An 18998-nucleotide genomic window follows, 5' to 3' on the forward strand; every position below is an offset into this window, starting at 1 on the left:
TATGATTCTATGTAGGGTGATCAGGCGCAAAAGGCAACAGCGATACTACACTTTTAGTATAGTGTGTAGTAGAAAGTGGTTTATAGGCCACACCTATTAGCATTCTCTTCCTGCACACTTACACACACAGCAGCCTACAGCACTTTCGAATCTGCACAATCTGCCTGGGCTTAAACCAAAATTATCATTTATTACAGGCAAATGGATATCTTCAACATATCCTACTAAGAGCATATAATTATTTTCTTGCTCCCTTAAAACAGCAGCCAGTAATGCAGAACTGGGACTGGGAAGATCTTGTAAGCAGTGCAGATTTCTTTTCCAATTGTATATTACTAGGAATGATGCTGGAAATGGCGTGTCTCGGTGATGCTCCCTTCATGCCACATCAAACTGTCCTACATAGAGAATGGCTTTGCTTACAACTTCTCAGAAAGCCTACCAGCTTTGTAGCAATCATATTTGTCTCACAATTCCCATAAAGCATGAATGGGAGAAGTGTGCTGTTGAAGGCTTTCATGGACGGAATCACTGAATTGTTGTAGGTTTTTCAGGCTATATGGCCATGTACTAGAAGCATTCTCTCCTGACCTTTCTATTTATTTATTTATTTATTTACAACTTTTCTACCCCGTCCTTCTCAACCTCCCCCCCAGCTAACATAGGCAACAACTTGATGCAACAATATCAATAAACAACAATATAAAACTATAAATACATAATAGATTAAAAAACAGAAACATTAATTATATAATCACATAGCCACTTCCAATTATCATAACAATCATATGGTCCAGTTCGAAGTCCAAAGTGCTGCTGTGCCCGTTAGCCGAAAGCCTGGTTCCAAAACCATGATTTTAGTTTTTTCCTAAAGGAAAGGAGGGAGGACGCTGATCTAATCTCGCTGTGAAGCGAATTCCATAAGCGGGGGGTCACCACCGAGAAGGCCCTGTCCCTCATCCCCACCAGTTGCGTTTGCAAGGCCGGTGGGACCGAGAGCAGAGCCTCCCCAGTAGATCTTAAACTATGAGATGGAACATAGAGGGAGATACTTCACAACCTCTAAGGATGCCTGCCATAGATGCAGGTGAAACGTCAGAAGTGAATGTTTCTAGAACATGGCCATTTAGCCAGAAAAACCTACAACAACCCAAAGAGCTTCTCCAAACATCTGGGAACTCAAGGTGGATATTCACAAGAGAGTCCTGGTGTGTCATTGCTTGAAAACTTCCTCATTAAGCATGAATTGGTTTCTGAGAGAGTGATGTCTAGGCCTATATACTTTTTAACTGGAGATGCCAGTGACTGAACTGGCATCTCATATATGCAAAGCATAATCTCGATCGTTTAGTTGTGAAGTCTCTTAAAAAGAACTTCTTACCCCTCTTTGAATAAAAATTAGGTTACTAGTTCCTTCTCTTCCCACTGCATCACATCCAGATGTGGGACACATTAATACGGGGAAGTGTCAAAACAGAGAAGGTGGGTAGGATTTTTCCTAGAATTGCAGAGTCAGATCTGTAGGAGGAAACTTCACCGTTTGAGATACAAGCTTGACAAATTCCTTTTGTCTGCTCAATTAATATAATGTATTCACCTTTTTCTAGGCCAAAGAACATTGACACATCAAGAGACGCTGAACTGGGAGTGTAGTAAGGGGGGGAGGTTGGGTGGTGGAGAACTAACTACTAGAAAATCCTCTTTGTCTTCTGGTATTTCATCTGATGAGGCTAAAACATTTTTTTTGCCACGAAGACTAGAGATTTGTTTCAAAACTGAGGTGGAAAGTATGGAGTTCTCCAGAAGTTCTTGAAATGTAATTGTTTGAATGCATCTCCCAATGTTTCTCACCACGGACTGTGATGACCAGGACTGTTGGGAGTTACAATCCAACAGCACCAGTAGGGTTATTACAATTTCCACCCCTGTTTTAAAACAATTTGAGCTGTAATTTCCAAGAGTCTAAAGCAGGGGTCCTCAAACTTTTTAAACAGAAGGCCAGGTCACAGTCCCTCAAACTGTTGTGGGGGCTGGATTATAATTTGAAAAAAACATGAATGAATTCCTATGCAGTGCACACTGCATATATTTTATTTGTAGTGCAAATAACACTTTAAAACAATACAATAATTAAAATGAAGAACAATTTTAACAAATATAAACTTATTAGTATTTCAATGGGAAGTGTGGGCCTGCTTTTAGCTGATGAGATAGGGTTGTTGCTGTTGTTGTGTACTTTCAAGTTGTTTCAGACTTAGGGTGACCCTGAACGAGGGTTAGGTAAATGACCTTGGAGGGCCGTATCCAGTCCCTGAGCCTAAGTTTGGGGACCCCTGGTCTAAAGTATTGGGTCACCATAACTTGATAGATGATTTGAAGGCTAACACACAAAAGTAAGTGTTATGGAACTGGCTTGGGCTGTGGTTGCCAAAATAGGAAAACTCAAAACTCTCTGCAGCAAAAATGGGTAATATGAAAGGATAAGGTGGATAGAATTACTCTTGCAATTAAACACATTAGAAAGACATCTCTCCTCTTGGTCCATCTCCCACTATGCCGTCATCCTAAAGGGCCTTTCCCAATGTTATATGCCATACAATATATGGAAAGGATATTGCTGATGCAGCTGATGCAGGAACTGCTCCGTGGGCAGGAACAACGAATGAGTGAGGACAATATCATCCAGGAGCAGATCTAAGAAAAAACAGGAAAGGAAAAAAACAGAAAGAGTCAATCCCAATGTCTCACAACTCCTCTGGATACAAAGTTAGACTAGTATCAAGCTAGTTGGAACACCCTTTCTTTGAGTGATATAACTCTGGTGACATTTTGGACAAGTCCCATCAGCCCCAGCTATTTATTTATTTATCATATTTATATCTTGCCTTTCACGCGCTGGAGGGAACTCAATGCGGCCTTACAACAGGCAGCAATTTGATGTCATATAAACAATTACAACTAAAACATGAATAATTAAAAACAACAATTAAAATCACGCCAACCAAAACATAATCCAGGGCCATTCCATTTGTCAATCATATTGTTTCATAGTCACTTATTTCACTGCTCCAATTACTTGAAGTAGCGCAATAACATGGCCAATTGTTAAGTATAATGGGAGCTGATGTCTGCAATATCCAGAAAGAACCATGTTGTAGAAGGTTGGCATAACAAAATGGAGCAAACAGACAGGCTATGCATGAGGCCACACAGATATTGAAACAAGCCTAAACCAAATTGCTTTCAAAGGCTCCACCTTGGAAAATGCTTTTGAGGTAGGCAGGGCTGCCAACTTTCATCTCCAATAAAGAAGTCAGAATGACTCTTTCCACCTCTCTGTCATTTCTTAGGGAGTTATTTGAACCAGGATGCATCATATGTACACCGAAACTCGGTACACATTGTTTCTGTCCTGGGAGCCAGCTTTGACAAGTGACAACAGTGTGTTTCTGAATAAAATGAATAAAAACATAATCAGTTCCTGCATATTTTGCAAAGTGTGCATGTTTTAGACCCCAATGTTGTTTCAACTTCCATCACAAACCTAACCCTCCCAAAATTTGTTCACACATTTTCTTGATCACAACTGTATACATTTTTCTTTTGCTGCTGTTCAGTATGGCAAAACTAATCATAAAGAAGCAAAGGTCACAAGTCAAAAGCCGAAAAGGAAGATAAGCAATACAAAAGGGGATGGGGAGCAGTGGCCTTCCAAATATTACTTGACTGCCATTTCCATGATTGATGACTACTGGCCATGCTGAGGGGAGTTATATGCCAAAAAGCATATGGAGACCCACTAGAAGTCAAAACCACATTTTTATATATATATATATATATATATATATATATATATATGCCTCTAAATGCCTGAATGGAAAGCATTGTATCACATTTTTAGCCCCTGTGCAACTTTAGGTCAAGGAGAAGCTTTCTCCTAAAACTGGAAGTAAGCGTGAAGCTTTTAATTACTAAAAACCCTCTACTGTGCCCAAAATAAACAAGTGCTCTTCAAAACATTGCAAATGAGCCATAGAAAGCATCTAGGGCGTTTTTTATTTGGGAGGTCAATGGTTTCCAAGATTTTTTTGACCAGGGTCCACTTGATCAGGGATGACTTTGACCAGGGCCGACTTTGACCAGAGATTACTTTGCCCAGGGACCACTTTGACCAGGGACCAATTTGACCAGGGACCACTTGACCAGGGATCAGTTTGACTGGGGACCACTCTGACCAGGGAACATTTTGACTAGGGATTACTTTGACTAAGGACCAATTTGACTAGGAACCACTTTGACCAGGGACCACTCTCCAACAGTAGTACCAAAGGGGTTACGAACCAGTTTTTGATCAACTTTAGATTCACTTTGGTTATTTGAGCTGCTGATTCAAAAATTGCATTGGACAGACCACATCAGCTCTAGTTTCTGATACAGAACATATGCCATCCAGTAGTCACCAACTGCTCACCCATAGAAAACCATATTTAATAATCTAGAGCTGATGTGGTGTATCCAATGCAATTTTGTGAATCACCACCCCAAATAGCCCCAAAAACTGACCTAAAAACGAAGACACCAAGGGGGGAGGGAGGAGAAAGAGAAGCAGCAGTCAGGAGGCTTGTTGTCATGTCTTTTGTTAGTAGTCAGCCTCTTCACTCCCGACATCCGCGTTGCATCGGCACTATAAGAGGTTTTGTGAGACCAGTCACTCTAGTTGCAATGGTATAGTAACAGTGAGGCTGCAGACCATATTTAATTCTTGGGGATCACTGATGGCCCATGGACCAGAGTTTGGGAACCACTGCTGTAAGGTCTCTTGAGCCTTTTGAAATCCTTTTATCAAAACGGGACATAACCAGCATACTTCCAGTATACTTCTGGTTATGAAGGAAAGTAAAGCCCCTCTTGGGATGCCTCCCCAACATCCCTAGTAAAATTTGGGGCTAATAAAAATATTTACCTAGTTACCTATTGTTGCCCCTTATTTAACATAAAATAATACAAAGGATCAATACTGTTCCACAAGGTTTGTGGGTCCTGCTGCCTTTACCCAGCAAAGCGAGGAGCAAGCAAGATAAGAGCCCTTCTCATTAGGTGACAGCAACACAAAAATTGAAAAAAGTAAATCAGAACTGAGGGAACATGAGGTGGAGCGAGGACTTTTTTGTTCCCATCAAGTTTCTGTAAGACAAGGCTTCACTCTTAAGAATAAAACCTATTTCGGCTTCTTTTCTTCTTCTCTTTTCTTGGCAGCAGTCATTGCTCTTCCAGCCTCAAATGGTTATGACAGCAGAGGTGGCAGCTCCACTACAACATTCAGGCACCCAGTCAAAAAGTAAAAAGAAGCACCCTACATCCACTAAATTTGTCAAATCTGTTCCCATCAAGTGCTATTTGCAGCATCAAATGGAAAGCTCCCAGTGAGATTATATATTACTAATGCAAACAGCAGCCATGGATGAGGGGAGAGATCACAGCAGGTGCAACATGTTAAATCCCCTATGTATAACTAGGAGCCCTCCCTTTGTGGCTATTTACTTCAAACAAATAAACATGTAATTACTAATTGGACGACTACAATTACTTCTATTTCTGACTAAGCTAGTGGCTACTAACACATCCAGCTGTGAATTCTAATATGGATAATATACAAAGTACTTTACTTGTATTCAGCTTCATGACTGAACCAAGGCATTTTACTGCCTGAAGCAAAATACATGGCATCCCCTCTATGCCATGCACAAAGCAGCTAGATGCTGGATTGTTGTTGGTTTTTTGGGGCTATATGGCTATGTTCTAGAGGCATTCTCTCCTGATGTTTCGCCTGCATCTATGGCAAGCATCCTCAGACCTCACAACCTCTGAGGATGCTTGCCATAGATGCAGGTGAAACGTCAGGAGAGAATGCCTTTAGAATATGGCCTTATAGCCCGAAAAAACCAACAACAACCCAGTGATTCCAGCCATGAAAGCCTTTGACAATACAACTAGATGCTTCTTCACTCACCACTCTTCAGCATCCTATGTTGCAGTCACTCCCTGCTTTTTCAGGTGAATTTGGGAGGGTTTATAACTGTGGGTTCCAACCAGAGGTCTATTGACCACCAGTGGTCCACAAGAATGAAAATATGGTTCACAGCCTCACCATTACTACATCGTTGCCTTGAAACCACGCAGCAACGAGAGCGACAGGTCTCGCAAAACCCTCTTATAGTGCTGAGGCAATGGGGATGTTGGGAGAGAAGAGGCTGACTACCAACGAAAGGTTACTACTACCACATCAGCTCTAGATTATGAAATATGGTTTTCTGTGGGCGAGCAGACAGTGACTACTGGATGGCATATGTTCTGTATCAGAAACTAGAGCTAATGTGGTCTATCCAATGCAATTTTCTAAATCAGCACCCCAAATAACCAAACCAAATCTAAAATTGACCAAAAACTGATTAGTAACCCTTTTGGTACTGTTGGAAAGTGGTCCGTGGCCCCTGGTCAAAGTGGTCCCTGGTAAAAAAAAAAAAGGTTGGGAACCACTGGTTTATAACGACAGATGTAGCTACAACAAAGAACCTCCACCATCATACCTATGTCTCCTGATGCAGAATCAAATGATGAGAAAGGAGAGGCTTCCTGGTTGCTTCTTCACCCACTGCCCCACTTCCCAGCACCTGAGAAATTCCTATGTTGGTGAAGCTCCCTGTTTATCAGTTGGGTTTTCGAGGGTTGCATCAGCAGATGTAGCTACAACAATAGAGCTCCATCATTATAGCTATTTCTCAAAAGAGAGACCTCCTTAGAGCATGAGAAAAAAGACACCACACCCAGGAAGCACACAGATCAACATGCAGATCTTCAGGTTTGTTGTTTACAACCTCTCATTCCAATATTCTAATACTGTTATTTTGATCGATATCTTGCAATATGAATTAATGCCAATGTCTAAGCTTCATGCCTTCTCCCAAGATGCTCCATTCTACTCCTTTCCCATAGTTAGGCCCCATCTACACTGCCATATAAAATCCAGATGATCTGCTTTCAACTGGATTATTTGGCAGTGTAGATCCAACCTCAGCCATCGTTCTGCAATTAGTGATCATGACCAACCCTCATTAGGCTGTTTCCTCCAGCCCCAGATAATATTTCTAAAGAATTTTTTCTTCAGACCTTTGATTTCCATGCATGTTGATGCCTTCCAGTTTTTTGTTGTGTGTGTGTGTGTGTCAGGACTGACTTGAGAAGCTGCAAGTTGCTTCTGGTGTGAGAAAATTGGCTGTCTGCAAGGACGTTGCCCAGGGGATGCCTGGATGTTTTCATGTTTTACCATCCTTGTGGGAGGCTTCTCTCATGTCCCCACATGGGGAGCTGGAGCTGACACAGGGAGCTCATCCACACTCTCTCCAGATTCAAACGTCAGACTTGTCGGTCCTCAGTCTTGCTGGCACAAGGGTTTAACCTATTGTGCCAGCAGGGGCTCCTTCTAGTTATCATAACATAGAGAATATGGGTGTCTTTTCATATTACACAGATATATTTAGCACTTTATCCATCAACCCTATCCTTTGGCAAGTGATTTGCATCAGTTGCCCGCCCGAACTCAGTACTGTGCACTATTCAGACAACTGAAGATTGCTAGATGTTCGCTCTGTATTGTATTCTGTGGTTGTTTTATACTGTTTGAAATGCTTTTATGAATTTTGTTGTTACATTTTAACTATGTTGAATCTCAGGCTTGTCCCCATATAAGCTGCCCTGAGTCCCTTCGAGGAGATGGAGGCGAGGTACAAAAATAAAACTGTTGTTGTTGTCATTATTATTATTATTATTATTATTATTATTATTTGAAACACAACAAGATGAGTCCACAGCAAACAACATCACTCTGCTGGCTGTTGTATTGGATCACACGTCGGACACTTCTCAAGTGTCGAGGACTATGTGATGTATCGGCGAATAATGTGTGCAGATCCCAGTAAGGTGGCCTTTTGCAGCTCGCAATTGGTAATTTTTGTCAGCGCCAATTGTGTTTAAGTGCAGGCCAAGGTCTTTAGGCACTGCACCCAGTGTGCCGATCACCACTGGGACCACTTTTACTGGCTTGTGCCAGAGTCTTTACAGTTCGATCTTTAAATCCTCATATCGTGTCAGCTTTTCCAGTTGTTTCTCTTCAATCCTGCTGTCGCCTGGGATTGCAACATCGACGATCCATACTTCGTTTTTTAACACAACCGTGAGATCAGGAGTATTGTGTTCCAAAACACTGTCTATCTGACTTCAGAAGTCCCAGAGTAGTTTGACGTGTTCATTTTCTGTAACTTTTGCAGGTGTGTGATTCCACCAGTTCTTTGTCACAGGCAGATGGTATTTGTGGCACAGGTTTCAATTAGTCATCTGAGCATCAGTGTCATGCCTCTGCTTGTAGTCTGTTTGCGCGATCTTCTTGCAGCAGCTGAGGATGTGATCTATTGTTTCATCTGCTTCCTTGCAGAGTCTTCACTTGCGATCTGTTGTCGACTTTTCAATTCTGGCTTTGATGGCATTGGTTCTAATGGCTTGTTCTTGGGTGCCAGAATCAGGCCTCCGTCTCCTTTTTCAGAGTTCCATTTGTGAGCCATATCCATGCTTTTTCTTTGTCAATTTGGCTCTCAATTTTCCCCAGGAACTGTCCATGGAGAGCCTTCTTTTGCCAGTTTTCTCTTCTGCTCTGCATTGTGTTTTAACAGTATTCACTCTTTACTATTATTATTATTATTATTATTATTATTATTATTATTATTATTAGGCAATACCATGGTTCTGTTTTTAACAGTCATAGATACATCCTGGGATTTTTAGTTGAATGAAAGCACTAGAGGTCTCTGGTTGAGAATCCTAATGGACTTGCTAAACTACAAACGCAAAGGATGTTGCCATGGCAGCTGAACTGGAATCACAGTTCTTTAATTATATGTGTAGAAGAATTCTGAGTCTTTATGAAAAGAGAGGGGGAAGCAGAAGAGAATGCAATACGCCAGTGCAATTTTTGTGTAGAAAGGGTGTTTTAAAACATATATTTCAATGCAGATGTAGGCAGCTCAGTTTCTGATCAAAAACACAGGAGGTGGGAAGAGCTGCTTTCTTCCTTATGAAGAGAGAAGCAGCTGAGGGGAAAATTTATCAGGATAATGGTCGGAATATGGAAAGTGTTTAGCTTCCCTTCTGCTCCCTGTAGAGTAAATGGCACAGTGGGAGGATATTTTGGTAGACTACTGTTGAACTTTTAAAAAATCAGCCCACAGAAATAGGATTAGACGTAAGTACTCCCCTTTACCAGTACACAAGCTTCTTGCAACTCTTCATCCTCCTCCATAACATCTGGTCTGATCCGAAAACAACAAGGACGATGTTATTTCTGTGTATAAAAATAAATCAATATCCAAAGCTTCATGATGTCTTAAGTGCCCATTCTGCAAACTCTTCTGGTAGTCTACATACCATTCCCATGGCATGGCAAAAGTCAAAGCTATGGTATATTTATCATGTCAGAAGTGAATTGGGTGTATAGTTGTAATATATTTAAAAACACAAACAAAGTTAAAAGTAAAAAACTTGGCATTATGCTAAATGTTCTTTGGAGTGCCTCTGGTGTTGCTATAAGAAGGTCCTCCATTGTGCACTGTGCTCAGACTGCATTGTAATAAGTAGTCTGTGGCTTTCTCTTCTCCACATTCGTATGTCATGGACTCCACTTTTTAGCCCCATTTCTTAAGGTTGGCTCTGCATCTGTGATACCAGAGAGCAGTCTGTTCAGTTCCTTCCTAGTCGTCCAGTCTTCTGTGTGTCCAGAGGGGAGTCTCTCATTCGGTATAAGCCATGGATTGTGGTTCTGAGTTTTAGCCTGCCACTTTTGGACTCTTGCTTGCTGAGGTGTTCCTGCGAGTATCTCTGTAGATCTTAGTAAGCTATTTCTTGATTTAAAGCACTGGCATACTGGCCGACATCCAAACAGAGGATGGGCCGGAGATGTCAATGCTTTGGTCCTTTCATGATTGGATGCTACTTCTCAATAGATGTCAGGTGCTGCAATATCAGCTAAACAGTATAATTTCTCCAGTGGTGTGGGGTATAGACATCCTGTGATGATGCAACATGTCTCATTAAGAGCCACATCCACTGTTTTAACGTGGTGAGATGTGTTCCACACTGAGCCTACGTACTCAGCAGCAGAGTAGCAAAGCACAAGGGCAGATGGCTTCACTGTGTTTGGTTGAGAGAAGCCTGCCCGCAGGATCATAACACATCCCCTGGGCAACATCTTTGTAGACAGCTGATTCTCTCACACCAGAAGCGACTTCCAGCATGCAACCAAACAAACAAACAGCTATGGTTGCTTCTCATTATTTTTTTCTGTTTCAGCATATCCAAATTAATCCAAAATCTGTTTTTCCCCAATTCCAAATTTTTGATTTTTGAAAGAGAATAGTATTAGAATACCATTAATTTGAAGAGAAGCCTCATCTATATAACCACAGATATTCCACAACTATTTCCGCAACTGGATAACAGACCTTAACTGCCTCTACTTTAAAGCATCTCACGGGAGATTTCTGTCAGCAATCAAACATTACAGTTACATTATATTGTCAGATCTTTCCCCAAACTTTTGCTGTACTCATTTTTAAAATTATTGCCTTTCAGCTTGGCTACGGTAATACAGTCAGCCTTCCAATTTTTAAAGGTTTAGGGCAGCAGTGTCCTCACGCATATAATTTTTTTAAATGGTTTTTAGCTTTTGCCAACCTAGCAGTTCGAAAACATGCAAATGTGAGTAGATCAATCGGTACGACTTCTCCGGGAAGGTAACGGCACTCCATGTAGTCAAGCTGGCCACGTGACCTAGGAGGCGTCTTTGGACAAAGCCAGCTCTTCGGCTTAGAAATGGAGATGAGCACCAACCCCCGGAGTCAGACATGACTAGACTTAATGTCAGGGGAAACCTTTACTTTTACCTTTACTAATGCAGCAATATGAGAAATAATCACACCTGCAAAAGCTAAACCTGCAAATGTGGAGGTTCAACTATATATCACACATTTATTTATCAGAATTAAACAGTATCAGCCCTGCCATTGAGAAGAATGAGGCAGATAGCTGCATGGACTTAACATCCAACTTTGAAGGTTCAACTGCTGGGTAAATTTTGTAAATAAAATGGGAAGACGCTCTCATGCCCTTCACCACGAGCAGCAAAATATTTTGGATTGGCTCTAGAAAAAGTTCTGGAATTGATGCAGGCTATCTTAGCCCAGTTTCCTCCCTTGTCTATTTCTTTGTAATCCTTTAACAAAGAGCAAGCCCTTTCTTGTTGTCTTTTTAATAGAAGATTCCTAATGCAACTCGGTAGCAAACTGTACTCCCTTCTCACTGTGATACCGAAGGCATTAAGTAAGCATGGCTTCTTCCATGTCCACAGATTATGTATATTTGAAGCAGATTTCTTCTTATGCTCTTATCCCAAACAACTTCCTTAATCAAAAGCAGTCGTACGAGGACTTGACCCAAATCAAAACTGAGACACAGGGGGTGAGGAAATTCAATCCTTCCTCCTGTGCTATTTTCCTGCTAATTTCACCTGCCAAAGACGATAATTACTCTCGAAGGTGCTGCCAGCAGTAAAGAGCATTTTCAGGGGCAAACAACAGCTTGGGAGATAATTTCCGAGATGCACTCTCACCTGAATATCAAAAGCAGAGGGAAGGAATGGGCTCTGCAAGAGAATGTTCCCACTTGGAATGGTTCTGTTCATGTTTCCAATTAGTCAGCCATGCTCTCCTCCTCTACACTATGACTTACTCTTATTACCCGCTCCCTCCAACAAGTTTTCCACTCTCTCCCACAATTAGGGTGCATCTACACTGTAGAATTAATGCAGTTTGACATGATTTTAACTGCTGCGGATCAATACCGATTTTGCACTTTGCTAAGGTACCAGCATTTTTTGGCAAAGAAGGCTAAGGATCGTGCAAAACTGCACTCCATAGCATTGAGTGACGACTCATGACAGTTAAAGGGATGCCAAACTGCATTAATTCTGCAGTGTAGATGCATCTCTAGTCACCAGCTTGTTGCCACAACCATGCTCCATTACATCATGCAACACAATTTGGAAAAAAAATCTGTTCCTGGTTTGAAAGTGTTATTTTCTGGTAAATTGTGCGGACTTTACTCTAAAAGTTGTTGTTCTACTCCGGAAACTTTGTTTTTGTGGCTGTCGCAAACTATGTTGAATTGGCTGAGATTTGAGAAGACATTAATTGAAAAACTATAGCAAAATGTGCTGCAGGATGTCCCACAAAAACAAAGTTTTTACAGTTTAATAATTTCTTTCCATGTTTTTATGATAGAATGAATTAGGAAATGACATTTATAACCCAGGAACAAAGCTCATGTTACACAGTGTTAATCACTGAACTGTTTGGAGACAGGGGCAGCTCAACCCATTACGCAAAGTAAGCATTTGCAGTATAGTTGATTTTGCCAGGGGCGCTCTTGGGGGAAAATAGACCTTGACATATGCAAGTTGTAGTTACTGGGATGTATAGTTCACCTACATCAAAGAGCATTCTGAACTCCACCAATGATGAAATTAAACCAAATAAGGCACACAGAACTCCCACGACAAACAGAAAATATATATCAGTGATTGGTTGGGGGGGGGGTGCCAAAATACTGTTTGCTTACAGTTGAAAATTACCTAGGGCCACCTCTGCCTAGAGATATAATTCTCTGTAAATGTTCAGATTTTCCCAGGCTAGATTTTATCTCCCTGGATAGAATCATTTTGGCCACAGAAGGAATAGCCACAGGAGGAATGTATACTATTTATATAGGACTGGTGCTGAAAAACAGAAATATTTTCTTCTTTGCTCTAGCAATCTGCCCATCCACAAAAGAGTATAAAATGGACAAGGACAGAAAAACTTCTCTATCATAGCCTTTCTCATTGAACATGTTGACTGCCTTCTGGGGCTAATGAGAAACTATGGCAAAAGCACTCATTATTAGGTAACAGAGAAGAGGGGAGATGTATTTTCTGCCTTTGGTGGTAACGTTTGTCTTTTGGTCTCATATACATTTGTTTCCACTGCTCATATGGAATTTCTTTTTGCTGGCAGTGTCAGAGAATAAAATTGCACACAACACAAGTGCTCTATATAAGTATGGAAATAATATTTAAAAATATTCAAGGGAGACATGAAAAAGGTATGCGACACATGTGCTCAACATAGGGATGGAAAGAATATTCAAAAAATATTGGAGTGATAATTGAACAATATATTTGCCAAATGGCAGGAAAACCCTGACAAGGATAATACTAGAGTAGGCATGGGCAAACGTCGGCCCTCCGGGTGTTTTGGACTTGAACTCCCACCATTCCTAACAGCCTCAGGACCCTTCCTTTTGCCCCTCAGCCGCTTAAGCGGCTGAGGGGCAAAAGGAAGGGTCCTGAGGCTGTTAGGAATGGTGGGAGTTCAAGTCCAAAACACCCGGAGGGCCGACGTTTGCCCATGCCTGTACTAGAGGGCAAAAATTGTCACAATTATTGACTATGGCTGTCCCAATCTGCCAACCCACCCCCCAATCTGCCAACCCACCAACCCCGCCCCCCACTTCACTGCAGCCCCAGGCAAAAGAAGTGAACTCCTCGCCTTCCCAACCAATTTATTGCAGTCCTTCTGAGCAAGAAAATCCGATTGGATCCACTTTGGTACACTGCGGGGTGGGGCAGAGAAAGGAGGCCAGCGTGTTAATCCTTCACATCAGCCAGACATCAAAAGACAGCGGGATTCTCCAAGCCAGGCTTCTAGACAATCAAAACTGTCTGACTGGTGGAAGCGAGAGAGAACGAAAGCAAGTTAATTAGCCACTGTTGCATTATGCCTTTCCAGCGACAGGATTCTAATCCATGGCCGACATCCCTAAATAAACCATCACAACACTCACACACATGCATATGGGCTTCTGTACCCAGAGGGGGGTGCCTCGGGGTGAGCCAGATTAATCGCTGTACATAAGTCAGTCGGGAAGTAGACACCAAGGCAATCTCCCCCATCCCACTGTGGCCTGATTATTCACAGACTGTGTCCATCTTTGACCCGATTTGGGTCTCCTTCAAAAATGTCCAGATGCCTAGCATCTTAGCAGCCATCCTACTTCACTTGAAACAAATCAGTGCAAGCACAAATATATACTTGGATGTTTAAAAATAGTACCGCCATAAAACATTAAAGACCATAAAAGATCTGCACTGGGTATGGCCCCGGATGGTGATCGTGGGAGCTGTAATGTTGGAGATAGCAACCTTTTCAAGCCTCCTTTATTTAATGTTTTGTCTGTTTGTTGTTGTTTATTTGTTCAGTTGCTTCCGACTCTTCATGACCTCATGAACCAGCCCATGCCAGAGCTCCCTGTTGGCTGTCACCACCCCCAGCTCCTTCAAGGTCAAGCCAGTCACTTCAAGGATGTCAATGTAAGATTAGTGTAATGTGAATGTTTAAATGTAATTTTGTGTAATGCCTGTAAATGTAACCTGATTGCATTAGTAGAGAGTGTATTGACTCTGAAAGGGTTAATCAGTCAAGCCTCTAATGAACTGTGAAGTTGTGACCCTGAATGTGCCTGGAACACATAGGGAGGATCCAGAGATAAGATTTCGTTCGTCCTTCTTGTTTCGGTGCTTTTCTCTTGTTTCTGTTTTTTTTTTGGTTGGGTGTCAATGTGAGTGTGTGCTGTATATTTGGTCTACTCAGTAAAGCTATATGTTTGCTTTTACTGAAGTCTCAATGTGTTCATTCTTCTAAGCTTCAAAGCTTCCGTCGCACTCTGACAAAGGATGCCATCCATCCATCTTGCCCTTGGTCAGCCCCTATTCCTTTTTCCTTCCACTTTCCCCAGCATCATTGTCTTCTCTAAGCTTTCCTGTCTTCTCATGATGTGGCCAAAATACTTCATCTTGGCCTCTACTATCCTCCCCTCCAATGTGCAGTTGGGCTTTATTTCCTAAAATATGGACTGGTTGGATCTTCTCATAATCCAAAGCACTCTCAGAACTTTCTTCCAACACCACAATTCAAAAGCATCTATCTTTCTTCGCTCAGCCTTCCTTATGGTCCAGCTCTCACATGCATAGGTGACTACGGGGAATACCATTGCTTTTACTATGCGGATCTTCGTTGCCAATGTGATGACTCTACTCTTCACTATTTTGTCTGTTTACAATGTGTCATTTATTTCCTGAAGTGTATGCCTTCTTTGGTTTGCAGTTTTCTTAGCTCTATGTACTTGAGGCAGCGGGAGGGGCTGCAGACCATGTGACTGGTTCAGTGACTGTTGAGAATGCAGTTTTAAAAGGATGACAGTTGAGGAATGACAGTTGAGGCATGTGTCAGTATGAGTACAGAACTCAGTATAAGAAGTTAGAAGTCAGTTGAGGCTTGAGTCTGTTTGAATACAGAAACCAATGTTAGAAGTCAGTTGAGGCTTGATTCCCTTGGAAGTAGACTGTTATAAAGAAGAGCTGTACACAGCAAAATATTTTTGAAGAGACTATAAAGTCTCTTCAAAAATATTTTTGAATATTTTGAAGAGATTATAAAGTCTATAAGTTAAAGATAGAAATGGAAATTGTTTAAAATGTAACCTGACAAGAAAAGTACTTATTTATTTAAATACATGAATAAATACATGTATTTATTTAAATACATGAAGTTGTAAAATAACAAACGTGTTATTGTTATTGTACTTGAAGGAGCCCCCGGTGGCGCAGTGGGTTAAAGCCTGTGCTGGCAGGACTGAAGACCGACAGGTCGCAGGTTCGAATCCCGGGAGAGGCGGATGAGCTCCCTCTATCGGCTCCAGCTCCTCATGCAGGGACATGAGAGAAGCCTCCCACAAGGATGATAAAACATCAGAAATCATCCGGGCGTCCCCTGGGCAACGTCCTTGCAGACGGCCAATTCTCTCACAACAGGAGTGGTTGCTCCTGACACGACAAAAAAAAAAAAATTGTACTTGAATCTTTGTCTGCTGAGAGCGTGGAAAAGAAACAAGATATTTACATGCCCAGTGATCTTCCATTATCCAATAAACTAAAGGAACACTTCTGAAACTCTGCTGCCCAAAAGGTTAGGATCCTAACAGGTTATAATCCCCAATATGTAGTCTAGCACTTCTGGAGGATCTTTGGCTGAAGACAGACTAAAGGATTAAAGTGTTGTAAATTTTTGGCTTGAGCACTTGTACAATTTTAGAGTTCTATGAGTTGAGACATGTTAGTATATTGCAATTTAAATTACAAACCATGTATTTAATAATGGCAAAAACAAATTACGGTTAGCCATCTACATTCGCTGGAGTTAGGGGTGCAGGACCCCCGCAAAAGAGGAAAAAATGTATATAAAGAACACTGTTTTTTTACTATCTTCCAGCACTACTGGTGCTGGAGGAAAGTTCTGAGAGTGTCTTGGACAGCGAGAAGATCCAACCAGTCCATACTTCAAGAAATAAAGCCTGACTGCTCATTGGAGGGAAGGATAGTAGAGGCCAAAACGAAGTACTTTGGCCACATCATGAGAAGAAAGGAAAGTTTAGAGAAGAGTATGATACTGGGGAAAATGGAAGGAAAAAGGAAGAGGGGCCGACCAAGGGCAAGATGGATGGTATCCTTGAAGTGACTGGATTGACCTTGAAGGAGTTGGGGGTGGTGACGACCTACAGGGAGCTCTGGCGTGGACTGGTCCATGAAGTCACGAAGAGTCGGAAACGACTGAACGAATGAACAACAGCAATTTTTTTACAGTTCTCTGGGAATCTTTAGGTCCTTCAGGTTGATTCTTCAGGCAACAACTTTCAGCAGAAGTTGCACATAGAGCTGCACTGGAAGACTTAGAGATTCCTAAAGACAACATATTAATCAAATCAACTAAAAGTGAAATCTGCAAATGAGGAGGGCCGGATGTAAAATTAAAATTGACCATCTGCATTTGCTCCAAGGTTCCAAACATCCAATGAGGTGCTGGTTCAGGACCTCATTGGATGCTTTATGTCTGTGCTGCTCAGTTATATTGCAATCTGGATGCCAATTCAAGGTGAAAAGGGCCTATTCCTTTGCCCTAACAACTATAACTCCTCTTGCCAGCTCTCCCTTTTTTTCTCACTTCAACCAGCAAGTATAGCCTCATTCCTTAGAGTTTCTCCACCCACTGGGCCAAGCTAATAATGGTGTTACATACTCACAAGCAGTAGCCTAGAACAGAGATATATGCCCCATCGTCATTGAAAGATGTGCCTTTTGAGCTCAGCAGGGAAAAAGAGCTTATAAGGGAGCTTTTCATATTACACAATAATAAAGTACTGTGAGCCCATTTTAGTTGCTATGGCTGGTAGATAATTTTAAATAGATTTTCTTAAATGGCGAATTCTAGTATTCCTTAGGATGTTGCTGTGGTTTTTTTTAAATTTTATTTTATTTTTGGTGTCAGGAGCGACTTGAGAAACTGCAAGTTGCTTCTGGTGTGAGAGAATTGGCCATCTACAAGGACATTGCCCAGGGGACACCCGGATATTTTGATGTTTACCATCCATGTGGGAGGCTTCTTTCATGTCCCTGCACGGGGAGCAGAAGCTGACAGAGGGAGCTCATTTGCGCTCTCCCTAGATTTGAACCTCTGACCTGTTGGTCTTCAGTCCTGCCGGCACAAGGGTTTAACCCATTGCGCATTGGGGGCTCCTTGGGATGTTGCTGTGGTACATGAGCCAGTATGGTGTAACGGTTTTAATGCTGCACTCAGGGAGACCAGGATTCGAACGAAGTATGTCAAGATAATCTCATGATAAGGTCATCATACACCAGAAATGACTTGAAGGTATACAACAATGGTACTCAAAGTGGAAATTACTCCAGTGTTATTGTGTACACTGTACAGGTAGTACGAAAAGCCCCAAGGAACATAATTGTGTATATACAAGTTTATTTCCTCATGACCTCAAGTCACCAATTATGCTTATGGGATGGAGGCACAGGCATATGTTTATAATGTGCCTATTTCAACATTTCCATCTGTAATAATAATTTATACCTGGGTGGGGACTTTTTTCCTATCAACCCAGAGGAAACATTTACTAGGGGTCATAGACTTTTGTGGTCAGTAAGGCTACCACAGAATGGCCCGTGCCCCGACTCCCCCCCCCCCCGCCACACCAAACAGTCACCAAAGCTGACCACGTTATTTTGGCACATGACAGAAGCAATGGCAGGTGGCAATAACAATCAGTAACTTTCAATATATTGCCCTTTCAAGAAAATACAAATCAGGTGGTGAGAGTAGATGCCTTAGTCTGCTTAACAGTAGAGTCGATCCGGGAAGGTGAAACCAATAGTGCATTGAATCAAAACCCAAAGTGTTTGTTCAATCTCTACTGCTCTTGCTCGGTTGCATGCATATGTTCACACATATGCAAAGCAGAAGAGGAAGCAACTCAGAGTAGCAACCTAAAAAGCAAGAATGGGACCACAGCGTTCATACACCATATGATGCCAGGGGATACATAACATTTGGCCCAAAGTTTTTATGCAGTCTGGCCACCACATCTGTTGGTTCAAATTTTTTGCAGACCTGATTATTGTTGTATACCTTCGAGTCATTTCTGGTGTATGATGACCTTTGGTTATATGTCCTCTGTAGTAATCTTTAGGTCAGTGCTTCTCAACCTTGGGTCCCCAGATGTTTTTGGCCTACAACTCCCAGAAATCCCAGCCAGTTTACCAGCTGTTAGGATTTCTGGGAATTGTAAACCAAAAACATCTGGGGACCCCAGGTTGAGAACCACTGCTCTCACTGGAAGTTGTCCACAGAGTCATGCTGGAGGACCTAGAGATTTTTAGAGAACATTTCTCTAGGTATTTGTAGGTCCTCCAATTCATTTCTACGAGGGTTGAATGAAAAATAATGCCTCCACCT

At 41.8% G+C, this 18998-nt stretch overlaps 1 protein-coding gene across 1 annotated transcript in view; it reads right to left on the bottom strand.

The window, feature by feature from the left end:
* RAPGEFL1 (Rap guanine nucleotide exchange factor like 1) overlaps positions 1-18998 on the bottom strand; it is a 102179-nt gene that overhangs the window by 43556 nt on the left and 39625 nt on the right. Inside the window, exon 2 of the mRNA XM_060781042.2 lies at positions 2616-2694. Coding sequence (XP_060637025.2) covers positions 2616-2694 — 79 coding nt within the window. The remainder of the gene's footprint in view (positions 1-2615; positions 2695-18998) is intronic.

This window comes from Anolis sagrei, chromosome 6 (assembly GCF_037176765.1).
Source record: "Anolis sagrei isolate rAnoSag1 chromosome 6, rAnoSag1.mat, whole genome shotgun sequence".
NCBI classification, from domain to species: Eukaryota; Metazoa; Chordata; class Lepidosauria; order Squamata; family Dactyloidae; genus Anolis; species Anolis sagrei.